Raw genomic sequence first — 26,384 nt, forward strand, 5'->3', positions numbered from 1 at the left:
TTATCAAAAATAGCAAATTTTCCATATGTTCTTCCCATTCTCTCCCCATTCTTGAAGTTGTCTAGTATCTACATGTCCGGTGCATAAGGTCATTATGTACTATATTTTCTCCCTTATAGCCCTTTTTAGTGGAGAAGGCAATGGCAACCCACTCCAGTACTCTTGCCTGGAAAATCCCATGGACAGAGGAGCCTGGTAGGCTGCAGTCCATGGGGTCGCACAGAGTCAGACATGACTGAGTGACTTCACTTTCACTTTTCACTTTCATGCATTGGAGAAGGAAATGGCAACCCACTCCAGTGTTCTTGCCTAGAGAATCCCAGGGACGGCGGAGCCTGGTGGGCTGCCGTCTGTGGGGTCACACAGAGTCAGACACGACTGAAGCGACTTAGCAGCAGCAGCAGCAGTCCTTTTTAGTCTTAATTCTGTATGGTGTGTATTTCATGCTAACTCCCAGTCTTTCTGTTGATGTCGTTCCAGTAATTTTGGTTTTATGAAGCACCAAAAGTTTTCTCAGGATTCATGAGACCAACATTTCCTGAATTATTTACATATTGATGGAGTTTCCTTCATTAATAATTGAAAGTCATTTTAGCTAGATATAAAATCCTCGACTTACATGTTCTTGCCTTGGGTGTCTTAAATATGTCATCCATTTTCTTCTGGCATAAATGTTGTCAAAGTCTACTAACAATTTTCTCTGGATTGAAACACTTGGTCTTTTTTGCCTGGTTGTCAAAAGACTTTTTTCCTTCAAGTCTAATAATTTTATTAGGATATGTCTTGATGTTAGTCATTCTGGGTTGATTTTTCAAGGTATATAGTGTGTGTTTTCAGTATGTAGTTTCAAATCATTTTTTAAAATTTCAGTAAAAATTTCTTTGCTTATAGACTTTGTTATTCTGTCCCCTTATTTTCTTTGCCTGTCTTCTATGTTTGTCACATCCTTTTGATAACTTTCTTTTTGATTATTTTAATCTCATTTCTTTTTGATTTAAAAATCATCATCCTTTTCATCTTCTGTTGCTCTTAAGGTATTATCTGTTGTGTTTATTTGCCCATGTTTCCTCTAGCTAGTCTTCATTTCTGAAATGATTATTTTCTTTTACTTCTAACTATTTCTTGGGTTTTACCATATAATTTCTGAGTTGCTCTTATTTTGAATTTTTATATTCTTTGATATCATGTACATTTTTCCATATCATATAACTTTTTCTTAATATCTTTTCACTAGTTTTAAAACATTAGATTATAATTTTCATCTATTTTTTTGGTGGACATCTTTCTGGCCTACTTTAATTCTGTAACAGTATTATTCTGTTGTTTATTTTTACATGAAAGTAGTTTCCCTGAAGTTTTAGAAGGAGGCTTGATTTAGGATAGTTTTTTATTTTCCTAATTTCACAGATATAGAGTTCCATCTTCTATTATTTTTGCCAATTTAATTATAGTAAATTCCTTTCTGAAATCTGATTCTGCCTGTTCACCTCCTCTACTTTTATCTGAACTCTAGTTTGTGTCTCCTGGCTCTATCCTAGCCAGTGTGGAGTTTGTTTCCATCAGTTTCTCTTCAGAGTGGACTTGGCCCAGGAAGGGAGCTTTGGGTGATTTTGAGAGCTCAAAGGGCCCAGGTGGCTCTCAGGCTGTCCCATGGTCTCGTTGCATTTGGTCATGCTTGGACAATGCAGACTCCTACCAGACTCACTCACTTTATACATCAGCTTGCTGACGTTTCAGTGAGTTGTCTTAGAGTCCTCACATCTACCAGAGGCCCTGCTGATTCTGTCTCCAGACTCTCCTGTAACTAATACCATCCTGCTCTTGTAGCATCTCTAATTTGGCCATCCAGTCATATTTCAGAGTTCATTGGAGCATCACTTTGATCTGGTCTTGTTGCAGACTGTGTCTGTGGATTTTGGCTTTGCCTTCCTATTTAGACTGCAGACTCACCTTTCCTGCTTGTCCTTTTTATTGTGGCATTTGGGGAAATAGAAGAACTATGCTGCCTTGAAATATATATATTACCATGTGTAAAACAGATAGCTAGTGGTAAGTTGCTAGATAACACAGGAAGCTCAGCCTGGCACTCTGTGAGGACCTAGAGGGTAGAAGGGTGGGCAGGATGGAAGCGTGGGATGGGAGGAGAGAGACTCAAGAGAGAGGGGATATGTGTATACTTATAACTGATTCATGCTGTCATTAACAGCAAAAACCAACACAACACTGTAAAGCAATTATCCTTCAATTTAAAAAAAATATGCTGCCATCCACAACCCTCCTCATAGGATTTCTCTGTAAACTACAGACCATGGGCCAACTCCTGTCTGCCAGTTGTTTGCATACAGGCTGCAAGCTGCAAATGGTGTGTATATTTTTAGTAGTTGAAAAAAATCTAAAGAAGAAAATTATATGAAATTCAAATTTCAGTGTCCATAAAGTTGAGTTGGAACACAGCCATGCCTATTCATCTGTATATTGTCTATGGCTGCTTCCATGCTGCAGCAGCAGAGTGTCAATATCATGATGCACTTGATCAGTTCCCTATTATTGGCCATTTAGATTAATCTAAATTTTATTATTATAGGTATCATTTCACAGCTAATATTAGCATATCCATTTCATTACTTTCTTGGGATAAATTGTTACAGTTAAGATTCCCAGATTAAAGGAGATTATATTCATTTTAAACTCTTGAATTGCTATTGACAAATTGTTATCCAGAAAGGATATACAAGTTAAATATCTATTAATATTAAGGATACTGGTTAAATAAATTATAGTGCAGTCATACAATGAAATATTATACAGAGGTTCAAGAAAATGAGGAAGGTCTATTTTACTGATGTATAAAAATATATAATATATGCTGTCTCATTAAACACTCTGGTTCAATATCTAGGGTATTATTCCTTCATATTAAGGAAATGGTGGCATTAGAATACACATACTTAAATTTTTCACAAGAAGCACTAATCACAACTAGGTTGTACTGACTTACATAGCAACCAGTAGTATGACTCACTGGTGGTTTGGTCATGCTTTTGCCCACAGGAATGTATCTAATTTAAAAAAAAAATTCTTCCCAATGTGATAGATGAGGATAGGGCATCTTGTTTTAAATTTACATATCAAAAATTTTTTTCATTTATTTTTATTAGTTGGAGGCCAATTACTTTCCTATATTGTGGTGTTTTTTGCCATACATTGACATGAATCAGCCATGGATTTACATGTGTTCCCCATCCTGAACCCCCCTCCCACCTCCCTCCCCATCCCATCCCTCTGGGTCTTCCCAGTGCACCAGCCCTGAGCACTTGTCTCATGCATCCAACCTGGACTGGCGATCTCTTTCACACTTGATAATATATATGTTTCAATGCTATTCTCTCAGATCATCCCACCCTTGCCTTCTCCCATAGAGTCCAAAAGTCTGTTCTATACATCTGTGTCTCTTTTTCTGTCTTGCATATAGGGTTATCGTTACCATCTTTTAAAATTCCATATATATGCGTTAGTATACTGTATTGGTGTTTATCTTTCTGGCTTACTTCACTCTGTATAATGGGCTCCAGTTTCATCCATCTCATTAGAACTGATTCAAATGTATTCTTTTTAATGGCTGAGTAATATTTCATTGTGTATAGTACCACAGCTTTCTTATCCATTCATCTGCTGATGGGCATCTAGGTTGCTTCCATGTCCTGGCTATTATAAACAGTGCTGCAAAGAACATTGGGGGTACATATCAAATTTTATATTTTTCACGTGTTCATTGACTTGAATTAATTCTTCTGTGAAATTCTTGTTCATTGCTTGTTTTTGCCCTGCAATATTCTTTACCCTGGTGGTTTGTATAACTGTTAATATATCAATTAGTAATCCTTTGGTTTGTCGTCATGTTTGCCTTTGTATTGTATTTAGGGTGATTAACGATGTACAAAAGGTTTTTCTTTTTTGCAGTCAAATCTTCCTTTATTATTTTTTAAATTTATTTATTTAATTGAAGAATAATTGCTTTACAGAATTTTGTTGTTTTCTGTCAAACCTCAACATGAATCAGCCATAGGTATACATATGTCCCCTCCCTTTTGAAACTCCCTCCCATCTCCCTCCCCATCCCACCCCTCTAGATTGATACAGAGCCCCTGTTTGAGTTCCCTGAGCCATACAGCAAATTCCCATTGGCTATCTATTTTACATATGTAAGTTTCCATGTTGCTCTCTCCATACATCTCACCCCCTCCTCCCCTCTCCCCATGTCCATAAGTCTATTCTCTGTCTGTTTCTCCATTGCTGCCTTGCAAATAAATTCTTCAGTACCATTTTTCTAGATCCTGTATATATGCCAGAGAATATGATATTTATTTTTCTCTTTCTGACTCACTTCACTCTGTATAATAGGTACTGGGTTCATCCACCACATCAGAACTGACTCAGATGTGTTCCTTTTTGTGGCTGAGTAATATTTCATCGTGTATATGTACCACAACTTCTTTTTCCATTCATCTGTCGATGGACGTCTGGTTGCTTCCATGTTCTAGCTATTGTAAATAGTGCCGCAATGAACAATGGGATACATGTGTCTTTTTCAATTTTGGCTTCCTCAGGGTATATGTCTAGGAGTGGGATTGCTGGGTCATATGGTAGTTTTATTCATACTTTTTAAAGGAATCTCCATACCGTCTTCCATAGTGGCTGTATCAATTTACATTCCTACCAACAGTGCAAGAGCGTTCCCTTTTCTCCACATGCTCTCCAGCATTCACTGTTTGTAGACTTTTTGATGGTGGCCATTCTGTTGTGAGGTGATATCTCATTGTAGTTTTGATTTGCATTTCTCTAATAATGAGCAATGTTGAGCATCTATTCATGTGTTTGTTAGCCATCTGTATGTCTTCTTTGGAGAAATGTCTGTTTAGGTCTTTTCCCCACTGTTTGATTGGGTTGTTTGTTTTTCTGGCATTGAGTTGTATGAGCTACTTGTATATTTTGGAAATTAGTCCTTTGTCAGTTGTTTCATTTGCTATTATTTCCTCCCATTCTGAGGGTTGTCTTTTCACCTGGCTTATAGTTTCCTTTGCTGTGTAAAAGCTATTAAGTTTAATCAGGTCCCACTTGTTTACTTTTGTTTTTATTTCTGTTGCTCTAGGAGGTGAGTCATAGAGGATTTTGCTTTGATTTATGTCATCGAGTGTTCTGCATATATTTTCCTCTAAGAATTTTATAGTTTCAGGTCTTACATTTAGGTCATTAATCCATTTTGAGTTTATCTTTGTGTGTGCTGTTAGGAAGTGTTCTCGTTTCATTCTTTTACATGTAGCTGTCTACATTTCCCAGGACCATTTATTGAAGTGGCTCTCTTTGCCCTGTTATATAATCTTGCTTCCTTGTCAAAAATAAAGTATCCATAGGTGCATGAGTTTATTTCTGGGCTTTCTATCTTGTTTCATTGTTCTATATTTCTGTACCATACTGTCTTGATGATTATAGCTTTGTAGTATAATCTAAAGTCAGGAAGGTTGATTCTTCCAGTTCCATTCCTCTTTCTCAAGACTGCTTTGGCTATTTGGGGTCTTTTGTGCTTCCATATGAATTGTGAAATTTTTTGTTCTAGTTCTGTGAAAAATGTCATTGATAACTTGATAGGGATCGCATTGAATCTGTAGTTTGCATTTGGTAGTATAGTCATTTTCACAATATTGATTCTTCCTACCCAGGAACATGGATTATGTTTTTGTTGTCTCCATCTGTTTTTGTCATCTTTGATTTCTTTCATTAGTGTCTTATAATTTTTTGTATACAATTCTTTTGTCTCCTTAGGTGAGTTTATTCCTAGATATTTTATTCTTTTTGTTGCAATGGTGAATGGGATTGATTCCTTAATTTCTCTTTTGGATTATTCATTGTTAGTATATAGAAATGCAAGTGATTTCTATGTATTGATTTTGTATCCTGAAACTTTGCTAAATTCACTGATTAGCTATTGTAATTTCCTGATACTATCTTTAGGATTTTCTATGTACAGTATCATGTCATCTGCAAACAATGAGAACTTTACTTCTTTCTCGATCTGGATTCCTTTTATTTCTTTTTCTTCTCTGATTGCTATAGCTAGGACTTACAGAACTATGTTGAATAATAATGGTGAAAGTGGACACTCTTGTCTTGTTCCTGATCATAGGGGGAATGCTTTCAGTTTTTCACCATTGAGAATAATGTTTGCTGTAGGCTTATCATATATGGCCTTTATTATGTTGAGGTAGGTTCCTTCTATGCCCATTTTTTTGAAGAGTTTTAATCACAAATGGGTGCTGAATTTTGTCAAAGGCTTTTTCTGCATCTGTGGAGATGATCGTATGGTTTTTATCTTTCAATTTGTTAATATGGTGTATCACATTGATTTGCAAATATTGAAGAATCCTTGAATTCCTGGAATAAACCCAACTTGATCATGGTGTATGAGCTTTTTGATGTGTTGCTGAATTCTATTTGCTAAAATTTTGTTGAGGATTTTTGCATCTATGTTCATGAGTATTATTGGCCTGTAGTTTTGTTTGTTGGTGTTGTCTTTGTCTAGTTTTGGTATCAGGGTGATGGTAGCCTCATAGAATGAGTTTGGAAGTGTTCCTTCCTCTGCAGTTTTTTGAAAGAGTTTAAGAAGGATAGGCACTAGCTCTTCTCTAAATGTTTGATAGAGTTCTCCTGTGAAGCCTTCAGGTCCTGGGCTTTTGTTTTTTAGGAGATTTTTTTTATCACACTTTCAATTTCAGTGCTCGTAATTGGGTTGTTCATAATTTCTATTTCTTCCTGGTTTAGTCTTGGAAGATTGAACTTTTCTAAGAATCTGTCCATTTCTTCCAGGCTATCCATTTTATTGCCATATAGTTGTTCATAATAGCCTCTTACAATTCTTTGTATTTCTGCATTGTCTGTTGTAACCTCTCCTTTTTCGTTTCTAATTTTGTCGATTTGATGCTTTTCTCTTTTTTCTTGATGAGTCTGGCTAAAGCGTTGTTAATTTTGTGTATCTTCTTAAAGAACCAGCTTTTCATTTTATTAATCTTTACTATTTTTTCTTTCATTTCTTTTTCATTTATTTCTGCTGATATCTTTATGATTTCTTTCCTTCTACTAATTTTGGTTGCTTTTGTTCTTCTTTTTCCAGTTGTTTTAGGTGTAAAGTTAGGTTGTCTATTCAATGTTTTTCTTGTTTATTGAGGTAGGATTGTATTGCTATAAACTTCCCTCTTAGAACTGCTTTTGCTGCATCCCATAGGTTTTGAGTTGTGTTTTCATTGTCATTTGTTTCTAGAAACTTTTTGATTTCTCTTTTGATTTCTTCAGTAACCTGTTGGTTATTTAGAAACGTGCTGTTTAATCTCCATGTGTTTGTGTTTCTTACAGTTTTTTTCTTATAAAAAAAACCTCATCTCATCTCATAGCGTTGTGGTCAGAAAAGATGCTTGATACAATTTCAATTTTCTTAAATTTACTGAGGTTTCATTTGTGACCCAAGATGTGGTCTATCCTGGAGAATGTTTCATGTGCATTTGAGAAGAATGTGTACTCTTCTGTATTTGGCTGGGATGTCCTGAAGATATCAATGAGATCCATCTCATCAAATGAATCATTTAAGACTTGTGTTTTGTTACTAATTTTCTGTTTTGATGATCTGTTCATTGGTGTGAGTGGGGTGTTAAAGTCTCCTACAATTATTGTGTTACTGTTAATTTCTCCTTTTATGTATGTTAGCGCTTGTCTTATGTATTGCGGTGCTCTTATGTTGGGTACATAGATATTTACAATTGTTATGTCTTCCTGTTGGATTGATCCCTTGATCATTATGTAGAGTCCTTCCTTATCTCTTATAATGTTCTTTAAGATCTACTTTGTCTGATATGAGGATTGCTACCCCAGCCTTCTTTTGCTTTCCGTTTGCATGGAATATATTTTTCCATCCTCTCACTTTCGGTTTATATGTGTTTTTAGGTCTGAAGTGGGTTTCTTGTAGACAGCATATACATGGGTCTTGTTTTTGTATCCGTTCAGCCAGTCTGTGTCTTTTGGTTGGAGCATTTAATCTGTTTCCACTTAAAGTAATTATTGATATGTATGTTCCTAATGCCATTGTCTTAATTGTTTGGGGTTTGTTTTTGTAGATCTTTTTCTTCTTTTATATTTCCTGACTATATAAGTCCCTTTAACATTTGTTGTAAAGCTGGTTTGGTGGTACTGAATTCTCTTAACTTTTGCTTGTTTGAAAAGTTTTTGATTTCTCCATCAGTTTTGAAAGAGATCCTTGCCAGGTAGAGTAATCTTGGTTGTAGATTTTTCCATTTCAGTACTTTAAATATATCCTGCCATTCCCTTCTGGCCTGCAGTTTCTGCTGAAAGATCAACTGTTAAATGTATGGGGTTTCCCTTGTGTGTTACTTGTTACTTCTCCCTTGCTGCTTTTAATATTGTTTCTTTGTGTTCAATCTTTGTTAGTTTGATTAGTATATGTCTTGGCCTGTTTCTCCTTGGGTTTATCCTATATGGAACTCTTTGTGCCTCTTGGACTTGATTGACTATTACCTTTCCCATGTTGAGGAAATTTTCAACTATAATCTCTTCAAAACTTTTCTCATACCCTTTCTTTTTCTCTTCGTCTTCTGGGACCCCTATAATTTGAATGTTGGTGTGTTTGATATTGTCCCAGAGGACTCTGAGACTATCCTCAATTCTTTTTACTTTATTCTGCTCTTCAGCAGTTATTTCCACCATTTTATCTTCCAGATCACTGATTCCTTCTGGAGTATTTTTAATTTCAGTAATTGTGTTGTTTGTCTCTGCACATTTATTCTTTAATTCTCCTAGGTCTTTGTTAATTGATTCTTGCATTTTCTCCATTTTGTTTTCAAGGTTTTTGATCATCTTTGCTATCATTATTCTGAATTCTTTTTCAGGTGGTTTGCCTATTTCCTCTTCATTTATTTGGACTTATGTGTTTCTAGTTTGTTCCTTCATTTGTGTATTATTTCTCTGCCTTTTCATTATTTTTTTTGTAAGTTATTGTGTTTAAAGTTTCCTTTTCCCAGGCTTCAAGGTTGAATTCTTTCTTCCTTTTGGTTTCTGCCCTCCTACGTTTGGTCCAGTGGTTTGTGTGAGCTTTGTATAGGGTGAGTTTTATGCTGAGTTTTTGTGTGTTTCTTTGTTTTTCCTCTGATGGGCAAGGCTGAGTGAGGTGGTAATCCTGTCTGCTAATGATTGGGTTTGTATTTTTGTTTTGTTTGTTATTTAGATGAGGCGTCCTTCACAGGGTGCTACTGGTGGTTGGGTGATGCCGGGTCTTGAATTCAAGTGGTTTCCTTTGTGTGAGTTCTCAGTATTTGATACTCCCTAGGGCTAGTTCTCTGGTAGTCTAGGGTCTTGGAGTCAGTGCTCCCAAAGGCTCAGGGCTTGATCTCTGGTCAGGAGTGAAGATTCCACAAGTGGTTTGTTATGGCATTAAGTGAGATTAAAACAAATATCCAAAAACAAGAAACCAAAGATGAACCCCAGACAAATGGCAGTTACAAAATCAGGCAAATAATAATTAAAATAATGGAATATACACATATACATATATACCCATGAGCAAAGTCAAAAAAGTCCAACAAAAATAAAGTACAGTAGATTGACCCAGGGAACAATGGAAATCAAAAGTTATATTTACCAGTTAAGAAAAAAAACTAACTAAAGCACAAACTGGAAAACAAAACTAATTCAAGGTGCCAAGTGGGGAATAAAGCCGTGAAAACAAAGCTAACCTATATGTTGAGGGGAAAGGAAAGAAAGAAAGAATAAATATGCAAAGTTAAATAGAGATAGATGAAGAAGATTCATATACATTAAAGATTAACTGCAAGGGGAAAAGAACAGTAGGAAAGGCAAACAAAGGAATAAATGTAGAAAAATAATGATAGGTTTAAAAAATTAAAATTAAAAGAAGAGAAAAGGGAAAACTCCACAGAGTTGCAAAAGCGCAACGTACAGGCAGAGGTTTATAATAACAATAACAAATGTTACTGAGGAAAAAAAAGAAAAAACTCAAAAGCTTAACTAGATTTTATAGTGCCAATAAATTGTGCAACTACAACAGAGGGTGGAAAAAAGGGGGAAGAAAGAAAGAAAAATTCCGCAAGAATCTACAGAACAAGTCAAAACCTAAGAACAATAAATATTTTTCTTGAGTCACTGCTGTCAGAGTCCTTTCCCTCTCTGGGAGTCAAAGTCCACCTCACCTCCCTAGGATGCAGTCCAACACTGTGCTGATCTCTGGACCTGCTGTGGGGGCAGCTCATATTCTAATCTGGTCAAATTCCTATGTGTTCTTGCCTCCAATGTCCTCAGCTATCAGAACTAGTGCATTTTCTTTTGTGGGAGCTCTCATGACCTTTTATATATTCCATAGACACAGAGTCTGCCTAGTTGATCGTGTGGATTTAATCTGCAGCTTGTACAGCTGGTGGGAAGGTTTTGGGTCTTCTTCCTTAGCCACAGTACCCCTGGGTTTCAATTGTGGTTTTATTTCCACCTCTGCATGTGGGTATTTCCATTGGGATTCCTTTGAGATTTGCTCCTGAGGCTGCCCTGGAGGATTTGGGTTTGCCCCTGTGAGGGCCAGGTGTGGAGGTGGTGGAGCTGCTTGGGTTGCAGGGGTTCTGGCAGTACCAGGTACTCAGGGGAGTTGGCAGCTTGGGCAGCAGGAAATATAGTGCTCTAGAAGGGTATGGCAACCAGCATTGGCCAATACGCTCCAGCATTCCTGCCTGGAGAACCCCACTCCCTGACAGAGAAGCCTGGCAGGCCACAATCTATAGGGTTGCAAAGAGTCAGACACTATCGAAGTGACCCTGCATGCGTAGATGCAAGAATTTTTTGCCTGTGGCAGCTCTGCCCCAGTGAGAGTTGAGCATGAAGGTGGCGCAGCTGCTTGGCCTGCAGAGACCCTGGTGGCACCAAGTGTGCAGGGACATGGACTGCCTCTGCCGCAGGAGTTGTGGCCCTATCAGTCTTTTTTCAAGCCCCTTGTAGCTGGTGATCAGAAGGCCTCTTTGGCCAGTTTTTCTCCATAACTCTGCCTGTTCAGGCACTTAGAGGGCTCCCTTGCCTGGGGTCCTTCTCTGTTGTTCGGTGTATCAGGTACATAGAGGGGCCCCCCTGGCTGGGGTCTTATTCTGTAGATCTGTGCATCAGACACTTAAAGGAGCACCCTGGGTGGGGTCCTGTTCTGTAGTTCAGTGCAGTCAGGGGTTTGATAGGCCAGACTCTCTATTGTTCAGCTGCCAGTGCTGGCATGTGGGGAGAGAGAGGCTATGGTGATGGCTCCACCCCCTGTGTGTGACTCAGCAGTATCGCCTTGCTTCCATGGCTACCTGACTTTCCTCCACAGGCATTTCCCACCGCAGTCTCCTCCCTCAGGTCCCCTCAGTTGGTCTCGCCCCAGTCAACAGAAGCCCTTGCCCTGGGATTGCTCCACAATTCCTAAACTTAAGTGCCCAGCCCCTGTACCTTCCAGGAGACCTGCGTCCCTGTCTGGTGTATGTATGGCTGCAGCAAGGACTGTCTGATTCCATTTCTCATTCCATTTAGGCTGCCACAGATCAGCTGTTTCACTCTCAGCCTTAAATGTTTCTCCTCTGACTCAGATGATTGCCCCAATGTGGGGATCGGACCCCTGCTTCAGTTCCCCCACCCGCCGAGGGCAGGTCCAGTCCTACTAACACTCCTGTTTTTCCCCCTAGTTCCTTCATCCTACCGAGTTTTACATGGTTCTATATATTCTTTTCCTCTGGTCAGGTACTCCTGTCTGCTTTCCACTGGTGTTCTGCATGCACTTCTGTGTCTGCAGATGTATTCCTGATGTATCTGTGGAGAGAGTTGTACTCCATGTCCACCTACTCCTCCACCATCTTATTCTCCCTCTTCCTTTATTTGTTATGTGTAGAAAGCTCTTTCCTACTACAGATTTATATAATCGCTCCTTAATACATTTTTCCAGGACTTACTTGATTTTGTTTTTCACATACAGGTCTTTAATCCATAGAGCATTTATCCATATAGGCTGTGAGGTAGGGTTTAACTTTGTTTTTCAAATGTTTAGCCAGTTGTCTTAGTGCCATTTATTGGATAAACCATTACTTTAAGGTTATATGTTTTTAGATTTTTATTAGGTATCTGTGTGGTTTTTTTAATTTAGTGTGTTAAGATTTTACTTTTAAGTGTACAGTTATAAGAGTTTTAGCAAATGTATGCAATTTTGTAGCTACCACTCCAATCAAGATATAGAAAACTTCATCATCCCTCCAAGTTCCCTCATACTCTTTTACAGTACACCCCCTTCCCTGATCCTGTACCCTTGCAACCACTGATCTGTTTTCTATCCGTAAGATTTTGCCTTTTCCTGAATATTATATAAATGGAATGGTGAAAGTGTTAGTCACTCAGTTGTGTCTGACTCTTTGTGGCCACATGGACTGTAGCCTGCCAGGCTCCTCTGTCCATGGGGTTTTCCAGGCAAGAAAACTGGAGTGGGTTGCCATTTTCTTCTTCAGGGGATCTTCCCAACCCAGGGATCAAACCTAGGTCTCCTGCATTGGCAGGCAGATTCTTTACCATTTGAGCCACCAGGGAAGCCCAAAATAATCATGCAACCCACAGATTTTTGAGTCTGGCTTCTTTCACTTAGCATGATGTTGCTGTGTTGTTGTGTGCCATTGCTTTTATTTTTATTTAACCATTTACTTGTTCAAGGACATCATGACTATTCCTGATTTTTGGCTTTTATGAATAAAGCTGCTATAAACATTCATATAGAGGTCTTTGTGTGGACATATTTTCATTTCTCTTTTGTCAGTACCTGGGAGTGAGATTTCTGGGTCATTCAGTAAGTGTATATTTTGTTTTATAAGAAACTATCAGACTGTTTTCCATAGTGATTGTGCTATTTTACATTGCCACCAGCAATATATAAAAAGTCCAGATACTCTGCATCCTTATCAGCACTTGGAATTGTCAGTATTTTTTATTGTAGCCTTTCTACTAGGAGTATCACAGTTAAATATTTAGAATAATTTGGATATTTTAAGCAGTGTTTCCCAACTCATCCCTCTATATGTGCTCTAAGACTGGATGCTCCTGACTTGCTGGGTCCATCTCCAGTTGCACAACAGGAGGCAGCTGAATCATCATTGTCATTTGTTTTTAGCTTTTCTTCTTTCCATTTACTTCTCTAGTCTTACAGAACTAGAAAACAGCAGAGCAGAAAGGAGCTTAGAAATAATCTAGTGCAGGGATTGACAAACTTTTTCTGTAAAGAACAAGATAGTAAATAGTTTTGGTTTCACAAGTCATTGGGTCTATTACAGCAACTCAGCTCTGCTGTTGTAGCATGAAAACAGCCATAGATGATACAGAAACAAATAGACATGGCTGTGTTCTAATAAAACTTCATTTACAAAAACAAGCAGCCTGCTAGATTTGGCCCTTAGAACATAGTTTGCTGTCTCCTGGTTTAGTCTAACAACTGTGTTTTACAGATGAGGGGGCTGAGCTCACATTTCACCCTTTCCTCTGACTTGGAAGGAAGGAAGAAGGCAAGGACTAGGATATTGGCTTTCACCATAAGAGACACACTTAACTTGAGTTCAAGATGTGCTTACTTTGTATGCACAATTCCCTGTTCTTGCAAATGATGTTCCATGAAGTTGTTAATGCAAGGTCTTTCAAAACTTTTAACTGCACTGTCTTCTAGGATATTTTGTATATTGCCCTAAACCTTGATGCCTTTCTGAGCCTCCGACAACTCTGGAGCAATGGTCAAATTTGAGCAGTAAAAAAATAAAGATAGAAACAGTTGAAGTAAGAAAAACATGTCACTCTTTCATTCTTCTACAGAATACTTTGTTTCCAGTTTTGGAGATGTCCACATAAGTTTACCTTTTGAGATAGTTATTAAACATCCTGTAACAATCCCATGCTTTTTTCTTGATCAATTCGTTCAGTTGGCCAAACAGATGAAGAAGATTCTTGGGTCAAAACAACAACAACAACAAAAACCTGAAACAAACAGGAAAACATACACTCAGAGTTCCATGCACACAAATCTAAAAATAGGCACTTACTGTGGGTACTCAGGAAAAGAACACTGTTTAGAAAATTCATCATGTGTTTTTTCTTCCCTTCTAGCACTGGAAGAAGTATGACATCTATGAGAAACAAACCAAAGAAGAAACTGACTCTGTAGTGCTGATAGAAAGCCTGAAGAGAGCCTCTCAGTGATGGGGATAATTTATTTTAACCTTCAATGTGACCTTGTGAAGATTCGTTCCGTTCTCCATTTATTATCTGGGAACTTGTTAAAGGGAAACTGAGACTACTGGACCATTTTAAAACAGGCAGCTCATAAGAGCCACAGGTCTTTCTGTTGAGTCATGCACCGAAAAACTAAAAATAATAGGCCCTTGGAGAAAAGAACGGAGTCATTTTTGTTGAATTATAAAAGCAGACATCTTTTGCGAAGGCTTCACACTAGGGGGCAAAAGCTAGAAAGTGATGATGGCAGTTGAGTTAATCTTATCAAGAGTTGTGACAACATCCTGAGGGATCTATGCCTGCTTTGAATTCTTTTTCTCAGATAATACCAAAACATACTATTTGTAGGAGAACTCATTTTGGGTGTAAATGCTGAAGTCAAACTTGAGTCATAGAGAACATCTAACAAAATTGATTCATCTAACAGAATTGATAGAATCTGTTATCTATTGTTTGGGATCCCATTGAGTTGGGGCTACGGCTATTAAAACTCTTTAATAGTCTGGAATCTTCATCCCCTCCAGCAGGATTTTCCTCTGCTTTGAAAGGCCCAGGCATCCATGTTGGCCAGCTGTGACTATAGAAAAAGCAGAGGCAGCTTCTTTACTGAGAACTTTTGAAGCCACTGCAGGCTTTTAATGGCAGTGGAGGCAGAACAACTTATTGGATATTAGAGTTTGAAGGACACAATCTCTAATGATGAATTTCTTCTTCACCACTGCTATTCAGATCAAGTATTTAGCACATGTCCAGATTGTATTGGGCCTCCAGCTGTGAAGTGCTGACTCCCTCAAAGAATTCACAGTCTAGTTGGGGCTCAATCAGTTTTTTCTCCCCACCCGTCATTTTTCAGATGTTTCAGCTCCCCACTCCCCACCCTGATTTCCCCTTTTGCATTCTCCCTCATCTCCCTCTGTGTATTCTTTCACCTCTCATTAGCAATTAGAATATAAATCTGTTCACAGCACCTAGAGGAGCAGGGAGTAATTTGCATCTCAGGAAAAGTGTGAGTAGATTGACAAACTGACTAATTCTCGCATATTTTGTAACTTCTGTGTGAGTCTGCATTTAGTTGAAGGTTTTCAGCATTTACTGTTTATGCATTTTCTACACAGAAAAGTATTCTCTTCACTTAGAACTTTGATATTTGCTTGAGAAAAAAAGAATAGTTGTATCTTTCTCTTTTCCCTTACTCTCCCAAATGGTTATTAGCAGGCTTCGTTTCTAATACTGATAGCCAGCCATCCCAGGCTCCAACGTTAGTCCTTTGTGGGGTTTTTGTTTTTTTTTTTTGCCTATGTTAGGGCTCCATCCTCACCCATGCCCACAACATATTCATATGTGTATATATATATTCCCTCTATTTCTACTTCCTCTATATTCAGAGTATGGAAATGAGAAGTCGCCTTCCTCACATAGACTCAGATTACTGGTAGGAACTTGAGAACTCTATGTCACAAGTTCTCCAAACATTCATTCATTCATATTAATAAGATAGTGCTAGTTCCAATTCCTGCTCTTAGAGGGAAGGGAGATAAGACATCCCTACTCTTTACAGGTTTGGGCGAAAGTGGCAATGTCCTTGCACCACAGTGGAGGAGGAAATTGGGGCTCATGGCAATGGCTGATGTCAAGATGCTTCCTCCCTGCACTTCTATATTTGAGGTCAGGTTGAGGCTGGAAGACAGGCATGGATGTTCCATTCTGCCCTACTGTTCTCCAGAAAGAATATTTGGTTTTCCTGTGTAGGGAGGGGATTATTATTTCCTAGCCAGATCTTACGCTTCCAGAAAATACAACACCTAAATGCCTCACCCAAAGCCATTTTTCCTGTCATCCTACTTAGATGGCAGTGGTGGGGGTTGCTCTAATATTCTGGTGATCTAAGGAACTACTGATGCCAGACAGTCCTGCAGCCTGAGAGTGGGAAAATTGTGTTTTGTTTCCATCTTGCTCTTTTGGTAGCAAAATAGTTGGGGGCGGGGGGGGGGGGGGCAATGGGGCGGTGAATTATGGGAGTGCCTATGGCTGTTTTATAATTCCTGGTAAGTGATCCCCAGGTCTTGAGAGCAATTGGATACTTTAATACATCAGCTTAATTCCCACTACCTATAGGAAATTAGTAGGTTTATGTACTATTTGATGTCTAACCTATATGTTTTTTTTTCTCCACATAGCTAAGTAAACCCACTGTAAGAATGGTCATTCTTATTCTTTCATTCAGATAAGTCTTTTCCTCATCTGGCACAGAAGGGATACATGAAACTATGTTAACATTTTTGGTAATGCCTTCAACTGGGGATCATTTTGTTTAACTTCTTGCAGAAAAGCTTGAGTAAAATAAATATTGTTTTTTTTGTATGTCACCCAAATGTTTTCCTTTTGTCTTATTTCAAAGAAAGGGTTATGAGGAGTAGATGGCAGAAAAAATTGGGAGTTAAAAGAATGTAAGTTGGGAAAAAATTCCAAGACTGCTAATTTATCTTACAACCATTTATCATGAGCTTCTCTGCTGTTCTTGGCATGCCTGGGTTTTCTGATAAAGGTGTGCATGTGGTTTAGTATTAGCACAGCCTTTGCAAACAGTACCTAAAGGGACATAAGTATTTGATAAATCATGGTTCTAACAAGGGAAATGGGGAACTGGTCCTTTCTGATTTTAAGCTTCCAATAGAGTGCAGTGTGGGCTTCCCTGGTAGCTCAGCTGGTAAAGAATCCACCTGCAATGCAGGAGACCCTGGTTCGATTCCTGTGTCAGGAAGTTCCCCTGGAGAATGGATAGGCTACCCACTCCAGTATTCTCAGACCTCCCTGGTGGCTTAGACATTAAAGAATCTGCCTGCAATGTGGGAGACCTGGGTTTGATTCCTGGGTTGGGAAGATCCCCTGGAGGAGGGCATGGCAACCCACTCCAGTATTCTTGCCTGGAGAATCCCCATGGACAGAGGAGCCTGGCAGGTTACAGTCCATGAGGTCACAAAGCATCAGACACGACTGAGTGACTAAGCACAGCACAGAGTGCAGTGTACTTCAGGAGACTGTCATGGTATATACATGATGAGGGACCTCTAGTTATGAATGAATCACATAAGCAAGTTAGATGTGAGACTAAGAAAATCCATTTTCAAAAGTTTCCCTTTTAAGAGGTAGTAATATATTTCCATGTTTTCTGTAACTACAGCAAAATGCTTTGAATGTCATGGAGAGTTTCTCATTTGTATTATGTTCTAGGAGTGGGTCTTTAACCTGACATTTGTCACTTACCCTGCAACTTTCCAGGATCCAAGCCCTAGGGTATGGATAGAAGTGCTGGTCTTGGTCAGGTTACTTCTGTAATTATTTAAAATGATACAGGAAGATTCTGGAAATCCACCTCCAGGTAAGTATAGTTTTGATTAAGAAACTGCCTTTTGATTCTCAACACATCAACACTATTAGGACAGAAAACATTTAACTGGGGACACTTGAGGTTATATATCTGTATGAGATCTATAGAAAACAAATTCCTGTAGCTACAAATGTGTTCACCTCATCTCAGGGCAGAGGAGCCAGAATGATCTAAGCCCATTTGCTTTCCAGGATAATTTATCATTTTGTCATTTCCATGCAGTCCTGCTCTTTTACAAGCACAACTTTGTGCTCACATGAGTAGTGTTTCATGCTATTAGAATATTAATAGTTTTAGAAGAAAGTAATACTTTGGCCACCTGATGCAAAGAGCCAACTCATTGGAAAAGACCCTGATGCTGGGAAAGATTGAAGGCAAAAGGAGAAAGGGGTGGCAGAGGGTGAGGTGGTTAGATAGCAACACCAACTCAGTGAACACAAATTTGAGCAAACTCCAGGAGACAGTGAAGGACAGGGGAGCCTGGTGTGCTGTAGTCCATGGGGTCACAAAGAGTTGATATGACTTAGCGACTGAACAACAACAACAGAACACTTATTTCAGAGACTATTTTCTTGTAAACCCTAATGATTAGATCAAGCAATAATATTTTTTGTAAATACTGTAGCAAAGTCTTGGCATGCTTCTACTTCAAGTGAGGGAGGAGTTTTGCTGACATTTGGATGTACTTTTATATCAATCCCCAACATGATTTCTTTCTGAAAGTTCTTTGGCTTTTAGCTGTCTTTTCTAATGGTCACACTTAGTTTGCCATTAGCAACAGGAAAATACTTCACTGTTAGTTTTCAACATTTACTATGTAGACCATTATATAAAAAGAGAAAATTAATAGTTACCCAGTAACTACTGTCTACCAAGTTACATGGGTTATTTCACTAAATCCCCATATGAGTCCTATGAGATAAATTGTGTTATTATCTTCATGTTACAGATGAAGAAAGCAAGGCATAATGTGATTCAGTTGGGAGTGCAAGATCACATAGCTCATGACTGGGACAGAACTGGAAAACAAGTCAGCCTGACTTTAGAGCCTGTGTGATATAGCCAGTGATGTACTTATTTCTCCTAGGAGGCTAAGGAAGAAACATCTTATTTCAAATTATTACCAGAGTTCTTATCAACTGGAAGACTGAGAATATAAATTATTTCATTGCAAAGCAAACTTTTATACACTGTCTTAAGATTCATTTGTGATTCCTCTATGAGCCAATCAGTGTGCTAGGCACTAGAAATTTAGACGTGGGCAAGGCGTGTCCTGGAGAAGGCAATGGCAACCCACTCCAGCACTCTTGCCTGGAAAATCCCATGGACAGAGGAGCCTGGTGGGCTGCAGTCCATGGGGTCGCTGAGAATCAGTCATGACTGAGCGACTTCACTTTCACTTTTCACTTTCATGCATTGGAGAAGGAAATGGCAACCCACTCCAGTGTTCTTGCCTGGAGAATTCCATGGACAGAGGATGGAATACAGTCCACAGGGTGGCAAAGAGTCAGACCTGCCTGAGCAACTAACACTTTCACTTTCAGGTGGTTAGTCAGGGAGAGGCTACTTTCTACAGGGAAAGAGACCTGGATTAGAATTTAGGAGTTTCAAATGACTTTGACAGGTATCTCTTCCTGTCTGCGTCTACTTCCCCATCTAGAAAGTGAAGATGTTAGACAGTGATTTATCATCCCATCCAGGCTCATAACAATGGCCATAAGCTGTAGAGCTCATTTAGAAGTGAAGATCTTTGCTGTGTGCACTAGCAATGCCATAGGCAGCTTCCTTTCTCTCTCTCAGCCTCAGTGTTCTCATCTGTAAAATGAGGAGGTTGGACTAGATTGGCTCTGTTCTGATATCCTGCAAAAATTAAGATGATGACTTTTGTTTTACATATCAAGAGAATATGTTTATGGTCACCTCCTATTCTCACTATGGGAGATAGTTAGCTATCAGCAGTATCTGCCAAAAATAACCAAAGTCGGCCCTTTATACAACAGTGAGAACAAAGGAATTGATACATTGGAAGAATACTGTGATTCATCCAAACCAGAATTTTCCCAAGGGCCCAGCTATAGTTGTACCTAACAAGTATTTCTTAACATACTTTGCAGGTCTTAGTCATTTTGCTAGAAATGCCAAAATGGACTTTGTATAATACAGATTGCTTGTACATCTGCTACTACATCTGATGCATTCTCTAAAATAGTCCCTTTGAATTCAATACTTGGAAATTGGGTCATTGCAATTAACCTTTGGGATTTCATTTGATCAACGTAAAACATGTACCTAATTTTAAAAGTCTTTGTGGACAAAGGTCCATATAGCCAAAACTATGGTTTTTCCCATAGTCATGTATGGATGTGAGAGTTGGACCATAAAGAAGGCTGAGCACCAAAGAACTGATGCTTTCAAACTGTGGTGCTGGAGAAGACTCTTGAGAGTCCCTTGAACAGCAAGGAGATCAAACCAGTCAATCCTAAAGGAAATCAGTCCTGAATATTGGAAGGACTGATGCTGAAGCTGAAGCTGCAATACTTTGGCTACCTGATGCAAAGAACTGACTCATTGGAAAAGACCCTGATGCTGGGAAAGATTGAAGGCGGGAGGAGAAGGGAACAACAGAGGATGAGATGGCTGAATGGCATCACTGACATGAGTTTGAGCAAGCTCCAGGAGATAATGAAAAACAGGAAAGCCTGGTGTGCTGCAGCCCATGGGGTCACAAAGAGTCAGAAATGACTGAGCGACTGAACAACAACAATTTTAAAACTCAAAGAGTACCACGGGGCTTGTAAAAAAGACAGTTCCAGCATCGAAACATGTATATTATTTAGGGTGAAACAGATCACCAGCCCAGGTTGGATGCATGAGACAAGTGCTGGGGCCTGGTGCACTGGGAAGACCCAGAGGGATTGGGTAGAGAGGGAGGTGGGAGGGGGAATTGGGATGGGGAACACATGTAAATCCATGGCTGATTCATGTCAATGTATGACAAAAACCACCACAATATTGTAAAGTAATTAGCCTCCAACTAATATAGATAAATGGGGAAAAAAAAAAAAGTTCCCCTTCCCTGCCATTCTTATGCTGATTCCACCTCCCAGGAGAGAGGCTCACACCCTAATCCTTGGAACCCATGACAATGTTACTTTACATGGCAAAATTCAGTTGCTCAGTCGTGTCCAACTCTGTGACCCCATGGATTGCAGCACGCCAGGCTTCCCTGTCCATCACCAACTCGCAGAGTTTGCTCAAACTCATGTCCTTCAAGTCAGTGACACCACCCAACCATCTTATCCTCTGTCGTCCCCTTCTCCTCCTGCCTTCAGTCTTTCCCAGCATCAGGGTCTTTTCCAATGAGTCAGTTCTAAGGACTAGGCAAATGTGGTTAACATAACAGAATTTTAAGTGGGGAGATTATCTTGTATTATGAGGGTGGGTTGGGTGTGGTCATTTGAGCCCCTAGAAGCAGAGAAATTTCTCTGGTTGAAAACATAAGAGGAGGAGAGATTCAAAACACAGAAAGGACCCAAAATGTTGTTGCTGGCTTAAGGATGGAAGAAGCCATGGACAAAGTGTTAGAGGGAACTGCATCCTGCCAGCAATCTGAATGAGCCTGAAAACAGACTCTCCCCCAGTGCCTCTAGAGAGGAGCCCAGGTTGGCCAGCCTGGTGTGATTTCAGCCTTGTGAGACCCTGAGCAGAGAATTCAGTCGTGCTGGGCTGCCCTTCTGACCTGCTGTAAGCTAATAAATCTGTGTTGTTTAAAACTGCTTTCAACATTTGTAGCTGTTTCTTTTGGCATATAACTCTTTACTTTGGAATAATACCCTAATACTTATGCTATTTCTTATTTTTACTTAGGCTTAGAGATTATCTATTTCTAAATTTCTACTATAGAACCTGAGGAACTAGCTTTACATACACACCATGTGCACCCATAATTCCCTTCCGCAAATGTAACAAATTTGGGCTTAAATATTCAATATTTGCATTATACTGTATAATTATTGCTCTACAGTTGATCCATGTAAAGTGCTGTTAACTGCAGTGCCTTTATTTTGTGATTCCCAAATTGTCTCTTTTGCTTTGATTTGTTTTTTTTCTTCCAGTTTTATTGAGATATAATTGTCATACAGTACTTAATAAGTGGACAGCAAGGAGATCGAACCAGTCAATCCTAAAGGAAATCAGTCTTGAATATTTATTGGAAGGACTGATGCTGAAGCTGAAGCTCCAATACTTTGGCCACCTGATGCAAAGAACTGACTCATTGGAAAAGACCCTGATGCTGGGAAAGATTGAAGGCGGGAGGAGAAGGGGACAACAGAGGATGAGATGGCTGAATGGCATCACTGACTGAATGGCATCACTGACATGAGTTTGAGCAAGCTCCAGGAGATAATGAAACACAGGGAAGCCTGGTGTGCTGCAGTCCATGGGGTCGCAAAGAGCTGGACATGACTGAGCAACTGAACTGACTGACTGACTTCATAAATTTAAGGTGTACAACATAATGATTTGATTTACATATATCATGAAATAATTTCCACAGTAAGTTTAGCAAACATCCATCATCTCACATAGATACAAAATTAAAGAGATAGGAAAAAACAATTTTTTTCTTGGGGTAAGAACTCTTAGGATCTATTCTCATAACAACTTTCACATATAACATACAGCCATGTTTATCATGTTGTACATTATATTTCATCATTATATGATGTATATATACATCAATATTTGTCATGTTGTACATTATATACACAGTACTTGTTTTATCTTGTAACTGCAAGTTTGTACCTTTTGACTGTGTTCATCCAATTCCCCTGCCCCCTGCCTCTGGTAACCACAAATCTGATCTCTTTTTCTATGACTTTATTTGTTTGGTTTCGAAGTGTAATTGACCTATGTTGGTTCCTGTTATACAACATAGTGATTCGATATTTATATACATTGCAAACTGATCACTACAGTAAGTCTAGTTCCAACATGTCACCAAACAAAGATATTACAGTTAGTGACTATATTCCCCACACTGTACATTTGATTTGATTTGTTTTTCTATAAACCTACTGTGAGTCCAGGCTCAAACTTTATTGAAACCATTAAACTCCACTTAGTATGGTCAAGTATATTAGGTAATATATGAGATTCATGTATTTTTCTTAGAGACAACCCTGGTGGAGTTTGCTGCCCTCCTGCTCCATTCTGGAAGGGTTGCCCCATTTGTCTGCTACCCAGCTGTCATCCCAGAAATTCCCTTTGCTTCTCTTCTGTGTTAGATTCTGTTTCCTAGATCTCAGGTTGTCCTCTCGATTGCTTTATGATCTAGTTTTGCTGGACCATACCCTGCACTAACTTCTTTAGAAAGATTGCATGGGAGGTAATTTGAATAAAACCCTTCTGTGTCTGAATATGTCTTCATACATCATTCAAAGTTTCACCAGTTGAAGAATTCTTAATTAGAAACAATTTCCTGTAAGAATTTTGAAAACCTTATCCCAATGTTCTTGGTTCTAGTGTTGCTTTTGAAGAGTCTGATCATCTATTGATTTCTTATGTTTTTTGAAAGATTTCTTATTTTTTTGGATACACTTTTTTCCTACAAACTTTAAATGTTCTCATTTGATCTTTAGTGTTTTAACATTAAACAGTAATATACCTTCTTATCCATTATCTTCCATTTACTGGGCTGGGCTTTTGTGAGCCCTTTCAATCAAAAACTTATCTTTCTTTTTTGAGACATTGTATTATTTCTCACATAATATCTTTTTTGTTTTCTCTACTTCTAGAACTCCTACAAATTGGATATTGTATGTCTTAGACTGATTCTCTCATTTTCACATCTTTCATGCTCTAGCTAATCATCTTTTGGTCCCACTTTTGGGGGGTTTCCTCAACTTCATCTGTCTGAGCTTCAGTTCTCATCTGTAAAATGGTGATAAAAGGACCTACCTCATCAGGTTATTTTGAGATGTTGAGGAAATAAACCATGTAAAGTGAACTTCAATAAATGATGGCTATAATTGCACATACTGTTTTTCTAGCATCAATTCCTTTTTCCTTCTTATGTGAAAATGACGATCCTAGTGGCAGCAATATATCTTGCTTTTACAATATCTTATTATACTATTAACCTTCATTGTACTGAATTTGTAATGGCATGACATTTTCTAATTGTACTGTTTTAGAAAAATATGGTATAAATCTAGTTAGCAATATTAGAATCTTAGAATGCTAGAATTCAAAGCTTAACTCTTTTGTTTACATTTGAAATGCTTAAGATTAAAAGTAGGTTTGTTATTTTTTCCCTTTCTTTCTTTTTTTTTTTTTTTCTACTTTTCAAGCGTTGGGGGGGAAAAACACTCCACAGCTTCACTTTCTCCCCTCACCCCTGGGGGAGATCAAAAATTGGAAAAATAATGATAATACTCCTTGACAGTGAAATAGGTACTTTGGAGCCCAACTCACCATTTTCTCACTATGGGAGTGCAGTGCAAACCTTGAACGTATGGAGTGATGTACATTCTGCCATGCAGCCCAAAATAAGGCTAGCCAGTGCCTGTGGCACTAAGGAGGCTAACAGACAATCAACAAACAGACCCAAGAGAGACCTGGATTAGCTATGACCTTCACAGCCAAGAGCCTGCACATAGGGATCTGCCTGCACATAGGGATCCCATGGAGACCAGAACTAGAATTATAGAGAAAGAAGGCCTGTAAGTCAGGGATGATCTAACTTTGCTTTCTCTATTTATTTATTCATTTTTTCCAACTAGGAATGGTATTAAAACTATGTGAGCTGGGCACCAACCAATCATATCTGATGCCAGCTGTAATTTCTTGGTAGAGTTATACAGTGTGTATTAGTTGCTCAGTTGTATCTGACTCTTTGTGACCCCACGGACTGTAGCCCTCCAGGCTCCTCTGTCCATGGAATTTTCCAAGCAAGAATTCTGGAGTGGATTGCCATTCCCTCCTCCAGAGGATCTTCTGGACCCAGGGATCGAACCTGAGTCTCCTGCACTTCAGGCAGATTCTTTTTTTTTTTTTAACTTAAAAAAAATATTTTTTTAATTAAAAGATAATTGCTTTATAGAATTTTGTTGTTTTCTGTCAAACCTCAACATGAATAGCATGCAGATTCTTTACCGTTTAAGCTATAGGGAAGAGTTATACTAGAATGTACCAATCCTGGATTCAACAGACATTTATTGAGTGCCTACCATGTCCCCACACTGTACAATGCTAGGCACCTCACTTCCTTCCTCTTAGTTTCTGTTTTCTCTCCTGGGAAAAGGAGTAAGTGATCTACAGGAGCCCCTTCAGGTCTGCCATCCACCATCATTAAAATGGTAACTTTTGAGTGTTTTTAGACCAAAAATGGAAGCAAATATAGAAAAATAGTAGCTGACCCAAGACTTGTAGATTTGAAAATGTAGACAAAAACAGAAGATGATTCTATAAGTTACTGTTTGACTTGAGAATTGGACCAGGAGTGAATTCTAAATGCCTTATCTCCATGATGTTTCCAAAGGCACTAGAGGGGAGACAAAGCTAGCTTGACCCAAAAGGTAAGTTTGTTTTACAGCTTTGACATTCCAGCTGCATCTCACTAGCCCTCACCAACATGCATACACAGGATCCTTTCCTTCTTTTGAGTTTACTACTTTCTTACAGCATTCTCTCTCCAGCTACTCCCACTCCCAAATGCTCTCTCTCTGTGGCTGGCAGTGGCTTGTCCACTCTGGCAAGATTCTATGTTCCAAGATTCTATGTTCCCAACTTCCTCTCTTTTCAGATTTATCTGCCTCATTTTATCTTCCTTTTAGCCTCCACCTCCTTTAAGAAATTTGATCAGTTCATCTTTGCTAAAGTCAAGGATGGCCAAGATATTTGTGGATAATTGTTCCTGGGTAAGATTCATATATATATAAGATTCATATATTTTTGAAAATCATTTATTATGGAAAAGTTCCAGCATAAAAGTAGAGATTTTTTACAATGAATGACCAATCATATACTCATCATCTGGCTTCAACAATTATCAACATGGAAACTCTTGTTTCAGCTAAACCTCCACCCATTCTCTACCCCCCACACAATAAATTATTTTAAAGTAAGTCCCAGGGACTTCCCTGTGGATCCAGTGGTTAAAACTTCACCTTCCAATGCAGGGAGTGCAGGTTCGGATCCCTGGTCAGGGAGCTAAGATCCCACAAGCCTTGTGGCCAATAATAATAATAATAATAATAAAGCAGAAGCAATATTGTAACAAAGGCTTTAAAAATGGTCCATGTCAAAAAAAAAAAAGCTAAAAACAGTAAATCCCAAACACTATCATTTCATCAGCAAACATATCAGGGCATACATCTCTAAAAGCTGAGGACCCTTTTATTTTAAAAGTAGCAGCAATACCATTATTGCAGTTAAAAATGAATAATAATTGCTTAATACTACCAAATATCCAGTCAATGTTCATATTTCCTCAACTGTCTCATAAATCTTTTTTAATTTGTTTAAGTTGAGACCCAAAAAGTCTCATGGTGGAATTTTGAATACTGTTGCTCTGTGATACTCAGGGGCAAGGATTTGGAAACAATCGTTGGCCCTCAAACCATATGATGTTGACAACCAGTAAAGAATATGACCC

The 26,384-nt window shown here is 38.7% G+C and overlaps 1 protein-coding gene across 1 annotated transcript in view; it reads left to right on the forward strand.

Annotated features, from left to right (window-relative positions):
- Positions 1 to 16,703, forward strand: part of IL13RA1 (interleukin 13 receptor subunit alpha 1) — a 67,633-nt gene extending 50,930 nt beyond the window's left edge. The window contains exon 11 of the mRNA XM_061138016.1: positions 14,212 to 16,703. Within this exon, the coding sequence (XP_060993999.1) occupies positions 14,212 to 14,304 (93 nt within the window). The 3' untranslated portion in view covers positions 14,305 to 16,703. The remainder of the gene's footprint in view (positions 1 to 14,211) is intronic.
- The last annotated feature ends 9,681 nt before the right edge of the window (positions 16,704 to 26,384 follow it).

Source organism: Dama dama, chromosome X (genome assembly GCF_033118175.1).
Source record: "Dama dama isolate Ldn47 chromosome X, ASM3311817v1, whole genome shotgun sequence".
NCBI lineage: Eukaryota > Metazoa > Chordata > Mammalia > Artiodactyla > Cervidae > Dama > Dama dama.